The following is an 18,767-nucleotide window of genomic DNA, read 5'->3' as shown; positions in this document are numbered from 1 at the left end:
GCAGTGAATAACAAGAGCCGCCACAAAATAAACTAAAACAAAAACAGATGAGAGAAGCTCTTTGGAGAAGGGCAGATACTTAAAACAGAATGTTTGACGTGATTGGACAATTACTGAGATGTTCAACCATTCACACCGGGTTTGACTTGGGTTCCTTTGCTGTCAGGATTGCTTATGAGAATCGGCACACACACACACACACACACACACACACACATTTACACACCAGGGAGTTCATCACATCCAGACATTTTCACTGCATGCTTCTGTTAATCTTGCATGAGGTCATTATGCTTTCCCCTTCATATGCGCTTCCAGTGAATCCAGACGCAAGCCAAGATATTTGGTGTCACCTTACACTTTATCACACACTCGTAAGACCAGACTAATACAAAGGTCGTCTGGAAACACACGACTAGACACTGTGACACACACAAACTACCATGAGTCACTCAGGTGCGGTTTGTTTGAGGCACAGGTACCCGTTTGTCATCATGTGTGACATGATGTACATAAATCACACACAAATGAATAGTCAGTGATCCGCTGGGGTCATGATGATGTCATTGTGTCATCATCAATCTATCCGAGGGTTTGTATTTACATATGACGAGTGCATTAGTGTACTGTGCACGCTATTTTATAACATGTGTTCTCATCGCATAGATTAACAGCGACAAAGGAAATGGAATCATGTTGGATGGATTAAAGCATGAAAGACTGATTCGCAGGAGTCAAGATGGTGGAAGGGGCGGGGGGGGGGGGCAAATGAGATCAGTCATTCATTGCTGCTGTCTGCATCCCTCCGCCCCCTTAAAAGGGCAAAACTACTGGAGCTCATCTCTCCATCCGAGTCTTTGTGCACCTCATCTTCGGTGTTAGCTTTGAAGTGAATTTAATGCTGTATGTTCCTCCCTAGGATCCGGGCTCATAACAAAACAATACCGGACTGTCACTCTACAGAAACCAGGACCACAAAAACATTTTCCACACTGCTATCTGCATCGCTAGTTTGTTGGCTTTGCCCTCCTCCTCAATTGGTCTCTCACAGATCCTCTTCGCTGCTTAGTTCAACAAGACTCCACAGGGGCATGCTGGTCAACGGGGAATTCAATACTGCTTGCTTGGGGAAAGAGCCAAAGACAAGAAAAAATAAGAACGCGCACACACACACATGGAGGGGGGGCAGGCTTCAGGGTGGTGGTGGTGGTGAGTTGGGGCTGGAGGGGTGGCCGAAATGAACAGTGTAAAAGTGGAAGAAAGACAGGCAGAGAGAGGAAGGGAAAGCTTTCCTTAAAAGGCTGTGTTTGTAGATAGCGAGGGGCGTCTCAGTGTTTAAATGTACTTGTGAGTGAGCATTCCCAAGCTATTCTCTAATCTATTTGTTAACAGGTGGGCGTGGGGCGTCAAGATCAACACGTTTCAGAAGCAAGACTATACAGGGAGACGTTTACTTAAATGTATGAATTTGTGCATTTTGATGGGGAAGAGTCGGTGAGTGGATACATTTGTTACGTCTCCTATTGGGGAAACACTCACACGTAGATATACACACATGCACAGGTATGCACACGTGCAAACGCACACAGATTGCTCTCGACACATGTACTCCAAACATCAATTAATCTGGGAAACGGTCCAGATTTCTGTCCCTCCCAATTTGTCAATCCTCTTGTCCAATCTGTGTGATTGTCTTAATATGGCCAGGGAGTGGAAAGACACCCATGTAGGAGTCACTAAAGTAAATGTCCCGAAGATACTCGCCTCTTTTTCCAAACAAGACTCAAGTGTTTATTTAATCTTTGAAAGGAACCTACATTATGTGGGATTTTGCTAGTTACTGGAAGACGAGGCCGTTTGCAATACTTGGTGTTGTAGCTATACTTGAAACGTGTTCTTTTTCATTCATTATATGAGAGTGATAAGCTTGTCTACAATTTTTTGCGGCACGGTGGATGACTGTTTAGCACAATGGCCTCACAGTAGCTAGGTCGTGGGTTCGATTTCGGCTCCGGCCTTCCTGTGTGGAGTTTGCATGTTCTCCCCGTGCCTGCGTGGGTTTCCTCCAGGTACTCCGGTTTCCTCCCACACTCCAAAAACATGCATGGCTGGTAGATGGGACGCCCTAAATTGCCCCTAGGTATGAGTGTGAACGCGGATGGTTGTTCGTCTCTGTGTGCCCTGTGATTGGCTGGCAACCAGTTCAGGGTGTCCCCCGCCTACTGTCCGAAGATAGCGGGGATCGGCTCCAGCACCTGCGCGACCCTAGTGAGGAGAAGTGGCACAGGTAATGGATGGATGGATGTAAAGCAGGAAAAAAACATTCTATATGCAATAACGGGTCATTAAACATTCATCAGAATCCTGTCGGGCTGTTGAATAATTTTCTTTTGTGTTGTAGCTGAGTGCAATTATGCTGCTGCTGTCTGTTTTTTTTCTTTGTTGTGTGGCAGAGCGCTTTGACCCAAGTAACCAAGGAAACCAGTATGAATAGTGTACAATATTCCATGTTTCGAAGATTTACATAAATGGCGTTTGTACAGTCAATGCAATTCTTCCTCAGTGCAACATCCACAACTGCCCTGCAATTGGCGGGCGATCGCTCCATGATGTAATCCACCGTTCACCACAAGTCAGCTGGAATTGGCAATCACGCCAAGTTCATGAGCACAAATAGTGAGCCTCACAAAGTCTACGTATAGCAAAAATAGCCATATGAATGTCATCACTAAGTATGTAGCCTAGAAAAATGATTGGTGACCAATCTTTTTTTTTTTTTCATTATAAAATAGGTCCAGGTCCGAGAGCATAAATGGATGGTGTTTGAATACAAATGACAAGAATCGTTCGCAGCTCACTCACAGGGACCACAAACCACACACACTGTACTGTATTATGCACACTGTACCCGTTGAGGAGATCGGAAGTCCTGGGCTGTTGTGACTCAGCCAATTGGAGACATCAGAGGCTTCAACATGGTGAGTCACGGTCATTACTTCTCTCTATGTGTCTTCCGACCTTAAATCCTCATCGTACATTATACTGCGCTTCCGGTAGTAGCTTGAGGAATGTACAGAAGGTGTGAGGTGGTGGGATTTTCTTGTGTTTTGGATTCATCACAGTAAACTGTTGCTCTCTCACAGCATGGTTCTGGTGGCTGTATTGCATTTGCTTTACGTTACTTGCATTATTTGTGTTACGAAGGTGTTTAATAGTATGTACATTTTGGGGAATTGTAGGTTGCCATCTAGAAAGGCTTTGCATGATACTGATAGCCTGGGGCGATCCTAGGATCAGAGGTCTAAGGGTAATCTTCACGTAAACCAAAATCTGATCACGTTTATTCAAATGGTTAGCGCAGCACCTGAGAAAAGCTTTGTAATTGCAAAAAAAAAATCAAATTAAATTAAATAAAAAATATTTGTATTAAATTAAAGGTAACTGATGAAGTTGAGGTCAAATTCAAATTACATTTTCTAAAAATAAATCAGCATCTTTTTCAGCAAGCCGACAGACGAGAAAGGACATCATGTGGATTTGACAGCATTTTGTCCTTATTTTGAAAGAATTTGCTGTTTTAGTTGGCCTGCCAAAGTCATTTTTCACAACTGAAGAATTATAACCTGCAATGCAGCCATTGGTGTCATGTGATTCCAATGTTCTAACTAAATAAGAACAGCCTTTTAGGGCCTTATTATGGGCTGGCACAATCCTCAAAGTGATGGTTGCTTTGTCATGATGGAGGCACAAAGATGCTCTCTTTTCAGAATGGCATAACTGTGGTTGGTGCTGAAAACAGCTGGTCGAATTGATGCCGTGTCCAATAAACTTTTAGATGTATGCAGAGTTCCAAATTTAAACTCGGCGAACGACATGAATCTTTAAAGATTTAGCACTAAAGATAGAAAAGTAAATTTGCTTTTATGCATGGTGATTGTGTAACCTTTGACTGAAGACAATTGAGGTCCTATGTACTTTTTTTTTTTCTACCACTGCTGTTTCTGTGGAACTGATTGCCTACTTTAAGTGGCCATAAAGCGCCTTTATATTTCACGTCTAAAAATGGACCTTGCTTTAATGGGTAACATTTTTCCACTTCTACTCCAGTTGGTTATATCGGATTAAGGTTTATGTGTTTGTGTGTGTGGAGTGCCTTTGACTTGGAGGCAAATTGGGGATTAGAAAATACCAAAAGAAAGAAAAGAATGTGGCATATTTGTTGATTAATGCGTGTATAAACTCAGAGGAGGATGCCACTTGACGTATGACACATGTGCAGCTTCATATATTTGTGTGCAAGACACCGAACAGGCGGCAGAAAGACAAGAGGCCAAGGACCATTTTAAGCAATCTCCTCCATCACTTCCAGTCAAACATTGAACCTCTTTAGTTTCCTTAACTGACTAACAAAGACGAGTTTTGCGAGGAGGCTTTCAGTCGGCGCCATACTACTCTGATTTTTAACTACTGACTCAAACTATTAAAAGCAGAGCCATCCATCTTTTATTTTCAATCCTCCCAACCATATCTTGAAAATTCCCCATTTGTTTTATGTTCCGGCAAACCAGGATTTGCCTAAAAATGCAAGAATTTCAGAACACACTTAATACATTGTTCAATGATTCAGTATTTATCTTAATTTGCATATAATTTGCTGTTGTTATGTACCTTTTTTTTTTTTTTTTTTTTTTTGGAGTGCGTAGATTATTGTCGATTAAGGGTTTGGCTGGGTTCTATGTCTACTTTAAGGTAACTAAGAATGCATCCAAGGTTTTGAGATTAGTCATCACCTAACTTCCTGAAGTGACCACAGTTCAGAAAGTAACTAAACATGCCACAGTCTGTATGTTACCATGGAAGCAAAACGGTTCCGGTTCATACAGGAAATTGTACGCTCAGGCTCATGCATGGGGGAATTGTGAGGTGAATATTTGTTAGCTTACCCTGTGATTGACTGGAAACCAGTACAGGTTGATATGAATTGTAAAAATTGTGTGCCTTTTAATAGTTGAACAAAAATTCAATTTCTTAGCCTCTTTTTTTTTATTCTTCATTCTTTGTATACAGAAATAAATGTACGATATTAAGACGTACATATTCCTACGTCAAATGTAGTCAGATGATTAAACTGATTGAAAATACAAACATGTTTGCAAAAAATGTTCAACCTATATTTAATTGAATACAATACAAAGGCAAGATATTTAATGTTCAAACTGTTACACTTGATTATTAGCAAATAATCGTTAACTTAGAATTTTATGGCTAACGTTCCAAAAAGGTTGAGAAACTTGAGAAATTCTTATCAAACACCTGTTTGGAAGATCCCACTGGTGAACAAGCTAATTGGGAGCTGGTGGGTGCCATGATTGCGTATAAAAGGAACTTCCCTAAATTGTGGGAAAGTGTGGTCTGACGAGTCCATATTTCAAATTGTTTTTGGTAATTGTGGACATTGTGTCAAAGAGGAAAAGAAACTGTTACAGACACAAAGTTCAGAACCTATCATCTCTAATGGTTTGAGACCGTGTCAGTGTCAATAGCATGGGTAACTCACACATCATTAATGCTGAAAGGTAAATACAGGTTTTGGAGAAATAATTGCTGCCGACCAAGCAACGACTTTTTCATGGACATCCCTGCTTATTTCAGCAAGACAATGTCAAAACACATTCTGCACGTGTTACATAGTAAAAGTACGGGTACTAGATTTGCCTGCCTCGATTTGAAAATGTGTGGCGCATTATTAATAAGCGTAAAACACGACAACGGAGGACCTGGACTGTTGAACAACTATAGCTGTACAAAAAGCAAGAATGGGAAAGAATTCAATTTACGAATCTTCCAACAATGAGTGTCTTCAATTCCCAAACATTTATTGAATGTTATTAAAAGACAACATGATGGTACACAGTGGTAAACATGTCCCTGTCCAAGCTTTTTAGACATGTTGGAGCCATAAAATTAATGATTACTTGCTAAAAAAAAAAAAAAAATCAAGTTTATCAGTTTGAACATTAAATATTTTGTTTTTAAATGTAGGTTTAAAATGATTTTAAAATCAATGTATTTTTTTATTGACATTTTACACAGCGCCCCAACTTCAATGCATCGGGTTGTAAATATAGGTTGAAAAGGATTCGTAAATTAGTGTATAGTTTTTATTTACATTTTCCACAATGACGTTACTTTAATGGAATTGAGGTTGTACATTTCAAGCAGATAAATTATGAAGCCATTGAATGCAGCCTTGGCTGCTCCTATATGCTTCTCGATATAGCTATGCATGAATTAGATGAATCTTTGCTATTTCTGTCATTGTTATTTCCTGGAAAAAGCCACATCAGTCCCCCCAAAAAAATATTGTGTGTGAGATCTGCTAATGTAACTTCTGCGAACTCCTCATGGATGATGTCACTGACCGCCTGGCTCACAAGCCCAACAGCAAACATCTGGCTGTAATTAATACAACACACACACACACGCATGCACACCCCCGCACACACACGCACACAGGCACACTAAACATTGGTTAAAGTTTATAAGTAGAAATCTCCATGGCGTTTCCAGAGAGTCATCGATTTCCCTTAATCTCAATCCTTTTTCTGCCTGTCTTTGTCCGCTTTCTTCTCTTTCTTCCCCTTCTCTCCATCCCTCCTCGGTTTTGTCTCCACACCTCCTCCTCTTATGTCCTCCCAACACTGATGAATCGTAAGAGCATTTTTTTTGCCTTTTGAGCGAACACACCGCTGGGGGCTCGGGATCGCACATTATATACACCCGGGCAGAATTATTGAGGTACGTGAGCTGCACGATGCGATGACATCACACCTTTGATATCCTTTAGGCGCGGCCGTGACGTCACTGCTGAAAGAAGAGGCGACTCGGGGTAGTGAGTGACACCCCCACAGCACGTCTGATGCTTCCACTCGTCCACCAATTAAAGCACTAGCCCTCAGAAGAGAGTCCAGCAGCAAAAAGAGCGGAGGGACTACTTTTTTTTCCTCTTGTGTTTGCACCAGCTCCAGCCTGTAAACTTTTAAAGTCCATTCCCTCCTGCTGGCAGCTCGCGTGGGGAGGACCCACGCAGAACAGCGGAGACAGACAGGCTCACCCCTCAAGAGAACATGTAAGTTTCTTTTTGAAAAGAACCATTGTCAAAATAAAGTGGGAGATTGTTTTTGCGCGAATTCGGTGCGTGTCGGGTGTGCGTGCGTGACACAATCCCATGTAAACATTCAGCTCCTTTTTTTTTTTTTTTTTTATTCTTTAACACCCGTATGACCCACGCGTGCAGGTGACCGTGCCGTGGTAAATTAGCTCTGATCCTCTGTTAGCCAGACTTCATTTATGGCGTCTCACCAAATAAGGTAATCCACAGACTGTAGACTTTTTTTTTTTTTTTAACCGGAGATGGGTTGGAGAATAGCGTAATATTCTATCCAGGTTTACGGTGCATTGTGAATTGCACTATTTTGTACAGAACACTCGAACACTTTACCTTTAAGGCAACTGATGACTGTAAAGTTATTGATTTTTTTCCCCTTCTGTACCTGTAAAATCTTCTGTTTGGGATTTTGGGCTTCATGTTACCATCATGACACATTTAATGTGAAATAAGGGTGAGCAGATTCATGACTTATATTTGTATTCTAGTAATTATAGTATTTCAAGCGTGCGTGCGTGAACTGACACCACACGTTTATTTTAGCAGAATCAAGAAAATACATTTGTGGGGAAACTGCTTCTTTTTAGTGTATGCAGTATGTGTCTTTTTTGACAGAACAAAGCACACCTTCAAGTCCCCTCTCAAACACACACACACACACACACACACTGACCCTGCATAACTTGCATGTGTTCATAACTTTCATCTCAGATGGGCATTCCTTCTGGAGGTGGCGCAACCTTTTGAGTGTCAGAATGCTGATTTCCAAATGCAGAAATTAGAAATAGTGAGTGTCTGGCCTCAAAAGTGGAAAGCCCGTGTTGGGATGTTTAATGGTAATGAAATGAGCAAAATTAATATGAAGTGCAAAAATACTTGCATGTGAAAGGAGAAAGGAAGGATCAATATTTTTATCAATATCAGCTATGAGTTTTTTGGTCCAGTTTGCTTCGTTGGTGTTCTGTTTATTGTATTTTAGTGTACCATAGTTTGTATACAACCCCTTTAAAGTTAATGCTGTATATCAACATAGGTGTTTATGAAATTAAATTGACAAGATTTTTGTAACCAATGTTGGCTTTTAGTTGTTGATGTTATGCACCCCCAGCTATAGTATCTGTTGCCAGGTGTTTCTGCTAATGAGGATCCAATGAAACAAGATGATGATGATGATTTACAGGAGCAAATACTAATTTGTTGGGTGTAAAATGAGAAGTGTTATTTTGCGCTCTGCTACTGTCTTTATACTTTACTAGTGATTCCTGTTACTTTTTTTTTTTCATTCCAAGGGGAGCATGTATATACATATGAAATGATTATATCTGACACAATGTGCCGTGTGCTGGTTAGAGAGAATTTGTTTCTAATGCTCGGCTGTGTGGTTGACTGGGTGTGGTGGGCTGTGACGACAAGTCGTTGGCATGGCCAGCTGGCACTCAATGGCATCACGGGGGAGAGGAAGCAAGTTAAGACCGAGGTGAGGCATGTATTTCACCAGCGAGGACTTTAATTCATCAATCAACTTTGCACACACACACATCACCTGACCACTTTTGAAACTATTTTAATCCCTTTAAAGACGCCGTTTAAAGCCTTGTACTTGTCACAGCGACAAGACTTCTTTTCAAAGGCTTTTATGTAATATTTACTGCCTTGATATCCAACAAGTAGTGCCACAAGGAACAAACCTGTTCCAAACAAAAGCAACTTGAACAGTAGTTAGTGACTCAAATCTTTACAAACCAAGGCCACAGAATCAGCTGGTGAGTGCCCTATCAGAACAGGCTTTCTAGTTTATATTATGTTGTGATGTTGGATTTTCTTTAGCTGAGGGTTGATTCATTGTCGACATAATATATTATTGGCTAATAGACTATTCATCTAAAAAAATAGACTATTCATCTTGAAGGTGCATCCATCCTCCATTACACTGAAATTAAAAAAAAGTCATTGGAAAAGTAAATGCCTTGCCATTGAGGGGGGGGGGAAATCTGTCAGATATAATATGACGAATGTCAATTCCCCTGTAGCCAGTATGTATTCCCAGTGTATAAACATGCATTAAATTAAAAACCTTTTAGTCTGACAGATTATAATTGAGTACAACAAGTAGTCGCTAGAGGGAGACAAAGAACGTCAAAAGTTCCAACAACATCTGTCAGGTCGTTTGTGGTCGTGCTTATGTATTGAAATATTAAAACACACTAAACAACATTTCGCCTACTCTCCTTCCCCCCAAGGAGCTCCAGAAGATATAATTTCAAAGCTCTCTATATATATCATTTTAACCTGTCGATGAGACGAGCTTTAACACAGTTACAGTCGTAGTTTATGTGTGTCAACTAACGAACCTCGGTGTGAGTGAGTGATTGAGTGAGTGAGAGAGAGACAGAGAGAGAGAGAGAGAGAGAGAATTCTATTTATTGGGGTAATATGAAGTATGGCACTTCCATGAGGTCATTGTCGGGTGGTTTTTTTTGTCTTTTTTTTTGGGGGGGGGTGTCATTCCTCAAATTCTCCATTGACCAGATACACACACCCACGCACACACAAGAGAGACAAAAGGCAAAGCATTTTTAATGGCTGCAGGCCACATTGAGACTGCTGGCACTGAGCTCCTTCCTTATTTAGTCAAAGAAGTTGCAGCAGTCACTTCTCTCCCTGTCTTTACGGTCTTGTTTCTTAGTGAGGAATCCAAAGACTTTAAACTGGTGGCACGTGTTCATAAAGTTGGGGAGTTGGGAACAGTAGGAAGAGAGTTGCCTAATAAAACGTGTAAGTATTCCGTGTCAGAGCTCGGAAGCATCTTTCAGTGCCTCTTTAGTGGGTCTCTCCTCCAACACACCTGGTTGAAGGCTCATTATCAGTTTGGGAAATATTTTGGTAATTTCTGATGCTCTTAATTCGTTTCAAATTGTGGCATCAATATTACGGAGGCTGGTGATCGAGTGCAGTGATTCCCAACCAGTGTGATGTGGCACATTAAAGTGATGTGAAAGATGTTCAGATGTCCTGTGAAAAATTAAAAGCCCTGAAATTAATTATTTACTAAAAAAAATGCATCTTTGTCAGTGATTTTGGGACAGACAGCACAATGTAGAACGCTTCCACTAGATGGCATAAGAAATGTATGTAATCTGTGTTTTTTGTGAGAATCTCTTTTGAACGTGAAATACTTGGAAAATGAAGATTGTGAAACATTAGTCTAATATATTTATTAAATAAAATAACGTCGAGGGGAGAAAAAATATCTAACAATACCATATTTGAATATGCTGTGCCTGTACACTGTTTAGAAAGGTATTTATTTAATACTAATTTAACTTTTTTATATTGTTGACCTCTTATTAAAGACAAAATATTGTATGCTAAAATAAAAAATACCCAGATGGAGGCCTTTTCCCCTCTAGGTACTTATTTTCAATAGTTAAAAAAATAAATAATGAATGATAATCAAGATCAACAGATGTGAAATACATATATTGTCATTTGTCAATCTTTCAGCCATACCGCCCTGTGCTACTTGTGACTCATTTTGGGTTTCGACCGTAAACTTGGGAATTGTTTTGGTTAAATTAACTAAAGCGTTCATTTTATGTGTTCGGACTCAGTCTCAAAGAGAGCTATGTCAATAATCTAATTGACAACTCTGGAAACTACTATATGTTCACATGGCAAGATACAAATAGCGAATGAAAGACAGTGGATATAGTGCCTCATCCTGACCAGATTATGTTGCGGCTACTTGATAGTAATGCTTTTATTTTTCTTAAATCAGTACAGAAAAGACAACAGAGGGGGTTGTTGAAAGCTGTCTAGACATTGTCTGACCTCCTTTGTAACATTTTTAGAGATAAGACTGCACACAGCAGACAATGACACCACACACAGACAGTTCTGGCCGTGCACTAGTAACGGGAGTCGTACAAAAATGTTGTAGTATAAAAGTGAAATTTATGACATCGGCAAAATACGCTGCAACATTTCTATGATCGGGGTTACCCACATGGTTCCTACCGACACCAGTTTGCCCCCAAGTACTACAGTTGGCCCGTTCTAAAGTTATCTCACCATTGTGATTAATAGAAGTGATCTTTTGAAAATGTGCACACTTGCAGAAATATGTCAAAAATAAAGGGTTATATATTGATATTTCTCAGTTTTCTACCTTGTTAAATCATTGCTGATAATTGTGAGAAATTATTAACATGATCTGTGTCTTCACAGAGATGAATAACATGAATTATTTATAATAACACAATTAGTAAGGGTTGTGAGTAAATTTGTTATTTCAGAAGTCTGCATATTGATTCGCACCAAGAGAAATCTGTTTCGTAAAGGTTGATGACCACCTGGATAAACCATCGTCACACAGTTATAAATACGGACAATGAAGTGTTCAATCAACAGAACATGCATGTTTACGGAATGTGGAAGTATCCAATGATCCCACAAACGATAACACGTAAACACCACATGTAAGGCCTAGGATGAGAACCTTAGAGAGGCAGCGTGCAGACCCCTGGTACACTGTTGTTTAGGAATACAGAACTGTACAGCATATTTATTCGGAATAAATGCACAGTTTAAACATTTGCCCATGAATATGTGATAGGATTGGGAATTTCTCTTAAAGTGGATCATTTTTTTCAAGTTTTGACTCATGGATAGATACATCTAAGGTGTGGTTAGATTCAATAATAATGATTACTGAGCAATGTTAATTTTGTTGAGCAATAGTAGATAGTGAAAGGTTTGACATTCCCTTTATACTCTTACCAAAAAAGGTGTATTTGAGGAGGCGGGGCTAAGCATTCCGGAAGGGTATCGTGAGCCAATTGCAATCATACATCGATTAAATGACAATCCAGCCCAGTAATGAAGACTTAAAAGTTTATTTCACAGGATGTAACACCACAATTTCGATATTTTCTATAACGTCTGTGCTCATTCAACCTATCCTCGCTAACTTTGGGTGAGAGGCGGAGGGACAAATAAAAGTCCATAATGGTCGCCTGAGGCAACTTGGTTTTAGCCGGCGCACTTTCGTCCCCCAAATTAACACATACTCGTTTACATATCTAACTTTTTATTGTATTAATTTTTGTATTTCGTAAGTATCATGATAAAATTTCGCAAACGACCAACTTTCCGTCTTGATTTGTTTCTGTCAAACAGACGAGGTCGAGTGGCAGAAAGAAGGAAAAGTTGAATAGACTCCACCCAGAAACAAGGCAGCGAACCGAGAGACAGCCAACACTATAAAAATGAGTGGTTCCCACCCCCGGCTCCACCAGAGCGCCGCGCCCGCTCCCAACGCTCTCGCCACGGACAAGGACGCCGAAATGCCCGCCACGGAGAAAGACCTGGCCGAGGACGCGCCGTGGAAGAAGATCCAGCAGAACACGTTCACCCGCTGGTGTAACGAGCACCTCAAATGCGTCAACAAGCGAATCGGCAACTTGCAGACCGACCTCAGCGATGGCCTGCGGCTCATCGGGCTGCTGGAGGTGCTGTCCCAGAAGAAGATGTGCCGAAAGTACAACCAGAGGCCCACCTTCCGCCAGATGCAGCTGGAGAACGTGTCCGTGGCTCTGGAGTTCCTGGACAAGGAGAACATCAAGCTGGTGTCCATAGGTGAGTCGCGAAGACTGAATCAGACAACGTTTATCTTTGCTTAAACTTTACAGAGCGCAAAGATGCTAATCTGTGAAACATTTTGATCGACTCAATCTACCCTCTTGCGCGTAAGATAAGAAACACTTTGTTTAACGACACAATGGTCTGTTTGTTCAAATTTACATGCATCACTAATCACTCTTGACCAGGTGCAGTGATTACATTGTATCCCTACCCGTTAATTCTAAGACGAGACTGGCGTTTTATTTTATTGCAACTTCATGAGCAACGGTGTAGTGGAACTATAAAAATGCAACTGTCATCAAGCACAAGCAGCTTTAGACGTGTTAACATTTGTCGGTGTTGAGTGAAAAAGCAGGCGTTTCCCCGTGTGTGTGTGTGTGTGTGTGTGGGGGGGGGTGCGCGTGTCTTCACGGGCCCACTGCTTGGTCTCCTCCTTTCTCCACTTGATTTGGGAGGACTGGGAAGAGGGCCCCCGTTTTTCTGTTCTTGCCCTATGTCTGAGCAGAGCTCACCAACCTTGAATCCAAACTTTGTGGCTCAGGCTGTAGTTAAGGCAATCTCTGCTGGGAGGAGAGCTGAACCCGGAGGAACTCGTTTGGCCATGCAGTATTTTGCCCATTATCTGTGCAATGTTAATGTCAATTCTGTGGGATGGGGTTCCATGGTGTTTGTTTCTGCCCTGTGACGTCAGACTGGGTCAGTCGGACTTTGCTAGGATATATCTTTTCATATATTCAATGTCTAGTTGTCAAAACATGGTCAGTAGACTAGATCAAAAGTCATAAGTTGTTTTTTTCATCAATGTGCTTTTGTAAGTTTGTGGAGCCATCTAATGTTTTCTTTTAGAAAATTATGTCAAGGTGGCAGCCACTTGACACGCTGCTCCTGATGGCTTCTGTTGGCTAGTCTATGCCCCACTGGCCAATCTGTTCTGAAGTCGGGGCATCCAGGGAAGATGTATTTTAGCGGCACAGACATCTCTAGCTAGCGAGCCAGCTCCATATCTAGTGGTAGAAATGGACCTAGTAATACGAACTCTAATGGCTAACCACTGATGCCAATGAAAGTGCTCAAGTTTTGATATGCACAGAGGGGTAACTCATGCCAGTTGCCCAAGAGCATCAATGAGCGCCATCTTGGCCCCACCCAAAAAGGAAAATTTAAATGAGTACCTTCAGGTGCGTACAACTTAGTTCTTGGTCTAGAAACATTTTGCTCCGGATGATGAAACTAGCTATTCATTTTCAATTATCTATCAGTTTTGGAGTTGATATAAAAAGTGAAAATATAAATAAAATGTTAAACCGTATAAAAATCAAATATTGCCCTCGAACTCCTTTTGTTTTTCATCCGTTCAATTGATGCATGCCCGTATTTTGGTGTACACGTCAGCAACAAAACTGGACACCAAATTCACTGTGCAGCCGGTCTGGACAAAGGCATGTAATATTTCATAAAGTGGCAGCATTTACTCATGTTCATTATTTTGATGCTGTTGTGGGTGGAATATCACCAACCTTCAAATATATACTTTGTATGGCAAATATTTCAAAAAAAAAGTCATCTTTGAGTTTTCCAAACCTCGCTTTGTCCAAGTTGGAGTGATACCAGCCGTCCTCATTACAAGCTTCGCTCATGCGTAAATCGTTGTACATGCTCAACACAAAGCCTCCTCAAAATTATATGCAATAGCTAATTTAATATTTTAAAAGATTCCATCATTTATTATTCTGTCATTAGTTAAAATGACAAGAGTGCTGTGCTAGCTGTCGACAGGCACTCACATTCACACTACGCCACAGACCTTCAAACATGCTTTTAATGTCACAAACGTAAACGCCTGTGTTATGGCCGTCCTCTTTCAAACACCTTTTCAAGGCAACAATATTTAAAACAATGAGCTTACCAAACAAGTTTTATATTGGCGGAAATGAATCTGCACAAACTCTCCTCTGATGACTGATGCTGCTTTTCGCTGGCAAATGTGCTTTTAAAAAAAAACTAAAAAAGCCCCCACATTTATCTGACTGCTTTTCACTGTTTTTTGTATAAAATAAATAAATAAATAAAAATAACAACCAGGCTTTCAAATACACGTGGAAACAAAATGACATGGGCTTTCTTCACAGAATAAGGAAAAAGGCTGTTTATCACTTCTGACAATTTGCGCCTTTAAAGGGCACGTCTACTCAAAGATTTCTTAAAATGTGTTCTTATCAATCACACTTGTCTGAACATGGTGTTTAATGTTGTGTTTGTGGAATATGTTAAGTAGCAAAATCCACACATTTGTATCAATCTCAGGGGGCGGCCATTTTGCCGCTTGCTTACATCACAGTGCTCTAGGGCTCAGCTTGCTAATGTCAAATTGCCAAACCCAGAAAACAGGTGAGTTGTTATCTGAGCCATGAGCACCTGTGATGTCATTTCCAGTGGCAAAATTGATTAAATACGAATGGATTTTACTGCTCTCTTCATATTACACAAATGCAATATTAATCACAATGTCTTGTTTAGACTCGGGTGCACTACACATAGAACGTATTGTAAAGAAGGTTTTTGACTTGACTTCCCCTTTAAGAGCACTCCCAGATCAAGTAGGGACAGATGTGCTTACTGCTATGGGGAAATTGAGCTGCCTTTCACACCAGTCTGACATTGCAGTTTTTCACCAAAATGTGGACATTCCAAAATTTGCTGGAAACCGTCAAAAAACAAACCTAAAATGGTTACTAATTAGTGTGGATATCAGTTTTAAGTCAGAATTTATAAAATACTCAACCAGTTACAGATTATTTTTATGTTGCTTTCAGGTCACTTCCATGCCATCTCTTCTGGTGGCAGTAATGCACATTATGATGTGGTTGACAATTGAAAACAAGTGAGATGTTTAAAAAAAGTTGGACAGATAAGAAATGGTCTGGGCCCCTGCTGGGAGGCTACCATAATGATACAAATGAAACGATGAAGTAGATGAGGATTTAGCAATATACTACTGCATTATAGCGAGCCATCAGTTTTCAATAGAGCTCGGCCTCATTTGGGTCACAGGTGGGCGTCCCAATTGACTTTGCGTTAAGGCGGAGTGCACCTGGGGCTGGTCACCAATCAGTTACTGGGCGTATTGTAGGCAAACACCTTCACGTCGCTTGACAGTTGCGAGTCTATCGCACAGCCAAGATACATGTTTGACTTGAGTTGCTCTTGATGCAGTTCCACTCCGCTTCTGCAGGTGGTGATCATGCACAATTTAAATGGCTTTTCAACTACAAGCAAAAATCCCATGTCACTCTTCTGGAATTAAAATTTAATAGTTGACAAATCGTGTAATCGGTACATGCTAACACATGAGTTGTGCTAATAACATAAAACCACGGGTGAAAATGTGACCCACATTGTACATACTCGAGGTCCTCCTCCTAAGGCCCGAGGCAAAGTGAGGTGTTCTGAACCACCTCTCATGTCTTTCTCTGAGACTATGTCCACGGAACATCCGTGGCAACAAAGACACACATGACATCTGTGGGGGCGGGGAAATGTCTGGCACACGATGTAGTTCCCATGCGCTCACAAACTGTTTCCAGCAAGCAGCAGGTGATAATGCGCACTCTGAGCCGCAACTCATTACATGCGTCATTATGCCAGCATATTCTCCATGTGAAGTAATTTTAAAGCAGCCTTTACAGTGTCTTAATGCTTATTTCCCTCACCTAATCCTTAATTAGACCACCCCCCACAACGAAAACCTCGACCAAATGGGTCATTAGTAGATCTTTTCGGGGCGGAATGCCAGCTGACACACCCTTATCCAGCTTCTCCTTTTTTACTCGTCTAATCAGAGGATGCGAGAGCAGCCCGCTTTGCTCTTTTACTTCCTCTCATTGCAGAAAATGGACACACCCTTCCAGCCGCCCTCACCACAATTTAGCAAAAACTTAAATCGGAATCGAGCTTAATGCTTGAGGTCTCTCTTGGTGCCTCTTTTAGAACTTTTGGTTGCTGTCTCAGTGTCAATCATGTAACCTGCTGCGTGTGAGTCTCTTGCACCAAACCACAAACACAAGATTGTCCACTATTTTTAAAGTCGAAAGTGTTGTTCGTTCTGTATTTATAGATTTTTTTTTTTTGTTTTCTTTCTTAACCTTAATGTTTAATGCAAAACTTGGGATGTTCTTGCAATTGTTTTATATGATCCTGATGTCATGCGTTATACTTTGCATGGTGCAGCATGTAAATGGAGCCTGCACATGATCTTGGCGTGGATAGAATTGACAAATTGAAGAAATCTGTCAATTGTGTGATAGTCATTGTTGATTAGTTCTGCACAATCAAGGCAAATAACGTTATCAGATCTGGAGTAGTTGGGTTGCGTCCATGCAGACTTTGCCTATGGCAAGTCTTCCATGCAGCATGAAATTTTGCAACTTGGTGTTAATGCGGAACATTCGAACAATGCTCTAAATTATCTAACATTGAAAAATGATTTGGGAAACGAAGTACATTTTCTGTGCGTGTCCACCATAATTAAAGGCAACTCTGGTTAAGATAAGCTTCTAATACGTTCATTTTTCCCCCCCAATAATTTTCAGACAAAAAAGAGAGAAATTGCGGCCTTTAATTTATTTTAAAAAAAAGTTAATTCGTGACAGTCAAATTGCTTTACCACATTGAATTTCTCCACACATTCTGTAAATTTGACATGTTACCACTGAATTATCTTGGTTTGTGCGACGTGTTTACGACTCAATACAGGCGTGAAGTTTAATCAGTTCAAATTTCTCACAGTCTTGGCAAGTATTACACAAAAACTCCGATCCACTTGCTTGAGACATCCTGTGTTCATATCCCAACTGCGTAATCACACGCATGTTTGAGTAAATGTAATCATTCCCACTTGGCGTCATCCTGCCTGTGTAAGGTAGTTTATTAATTAAAGTGTAATCACCCGTAGGCTGTCTTTGCAGATTCTCTGTGAGTTTGTCTCAGTAGCATATTATAATTTTTATTAAAAAAGATAGCATTTTTAATTTGTATTTAAAAAAAAAAAAACACCCCAAGTCCTTGTTTGCCCTAAACTATCATTGACTTGACTGAGCCTGCATGTTGGTTGTAAATGCAAGTGTGGTGTAACTTTGCAACTGGTTGGTCTCTTGTCTCCTACCTCGGGCTGCGAAGGCAGGTTGAGACACATGCACGTGTGGCAACAGTCTGGTTGTTTCGTAATGGGGAAATGGAAACAAGGAAACCAATGTTATGCATATGGACACTAAAAGTCCATGAGATTTGATTGGTTTTGGTGCTGTGACGGGTGGATGCGTGGAGTGCAATGAAAATCTTGTTTTCCACTTTAAATATCATTGTACAACTTTTGTAGTGTTTAAAAAAAATACTTAATTGAGCGTCAGATGGAGAAATTAAAGTTTTGCGACACTACAGGGCAAAGCAACATAGCTGATAAAGATTAAAAGGGGAAAAAACATGCCTTGAGTAAAATTTAAATTTTTTTTCAGTATCACATTTAAATACATGCATTTGACCCATGACTGACCGGAATTAGTTGAGTTTGGCTCTGGTGTTGTTGGGTGCAGTGACAAAAGATTTCTCATTTCCCTGCACAATCAAATGATAATGTGAATTTGAATTATAACTGATCAATTGATTAAGATCCATTGTGCTTACCAGATTATGGTTTTTGGGTAGCTATTTAACATACTTGGAATACAAATAATAGTTGACAAAATAAGATCATTGCTCTGCAGATTACATCGAGATGATTGTTTTATGTCTACTCTGATTATTATATTGCATTTCATTTCCGAAATTGATAACTTGTGTGGAGTCTTCATGGTTTTCGCAAAGTGCTCGGACTTTTGCCCACATTAAAATAAATTAATAAAATGAAAAAAGGATGTCGTGTTCAGTAAGTATGGAATAGACTAAAGCTCGACCATGGACC

General features: G+C 40.4%; 1 protein-coding gene across 5 annotated transcripts in view; it reads left to right on the top strand.

Annotated features, from left to right (window-relative positions):
* The first annotated feature begins 6,914 nt into the window (after positions 1-6,914).
* flna (filamin A, alpha (actin binding protein 280)) overlaps positions 6,915-18,767 on the top strand; it is a 41,983-nt gene continuing 30,130 nt past the window's right edge. For 2 of the 5 annotated variants that reach the window (XM_088292290.1, XM_088292288.1), the window contains exons 1-2: positions 6,918-7,129; positions 12,347-12,805. In XM_088292290.1, the coding sequence (XP_088148416.1) occupies positions 12,436-12,805 (370 nt within the window). In that variant the 5' untranslated portion in view covers positions 6,918-7,129; positions 12,347-12,435. Of the gene's footprint in view, positions 7,130-12,346; positions 12,806-18,767 lie in introns of all 5 variants that reach the window. The other 3 variants (XM_088292291.1, XM_088292289.1, XM_088292287.1) reach the window with 2 other exon arrangements.

This window comes from Idiotropiscis lumnitzeri, chromosome 3 (assembly GCF_059441095.1).
Source record: "Idiotropiscis lumnitzeri isolate Australia: NSW breed Sydney's pygmy pipehorse chromosome 3, RoL_Ilum_1.0, whole genome shotgun sequence".
NCBI classification, from domain to species: domain Eukaryota; kingdom Metazoa; phylum Chordata; class Actinopteri; order Syngnathiformes; family Syngnathidae; genus Idiotropiscis; species Idiotropiscis lumnitzeri.
This window is presented reverse-complemented; position numbering and strand designations above follow the sequence as displayed.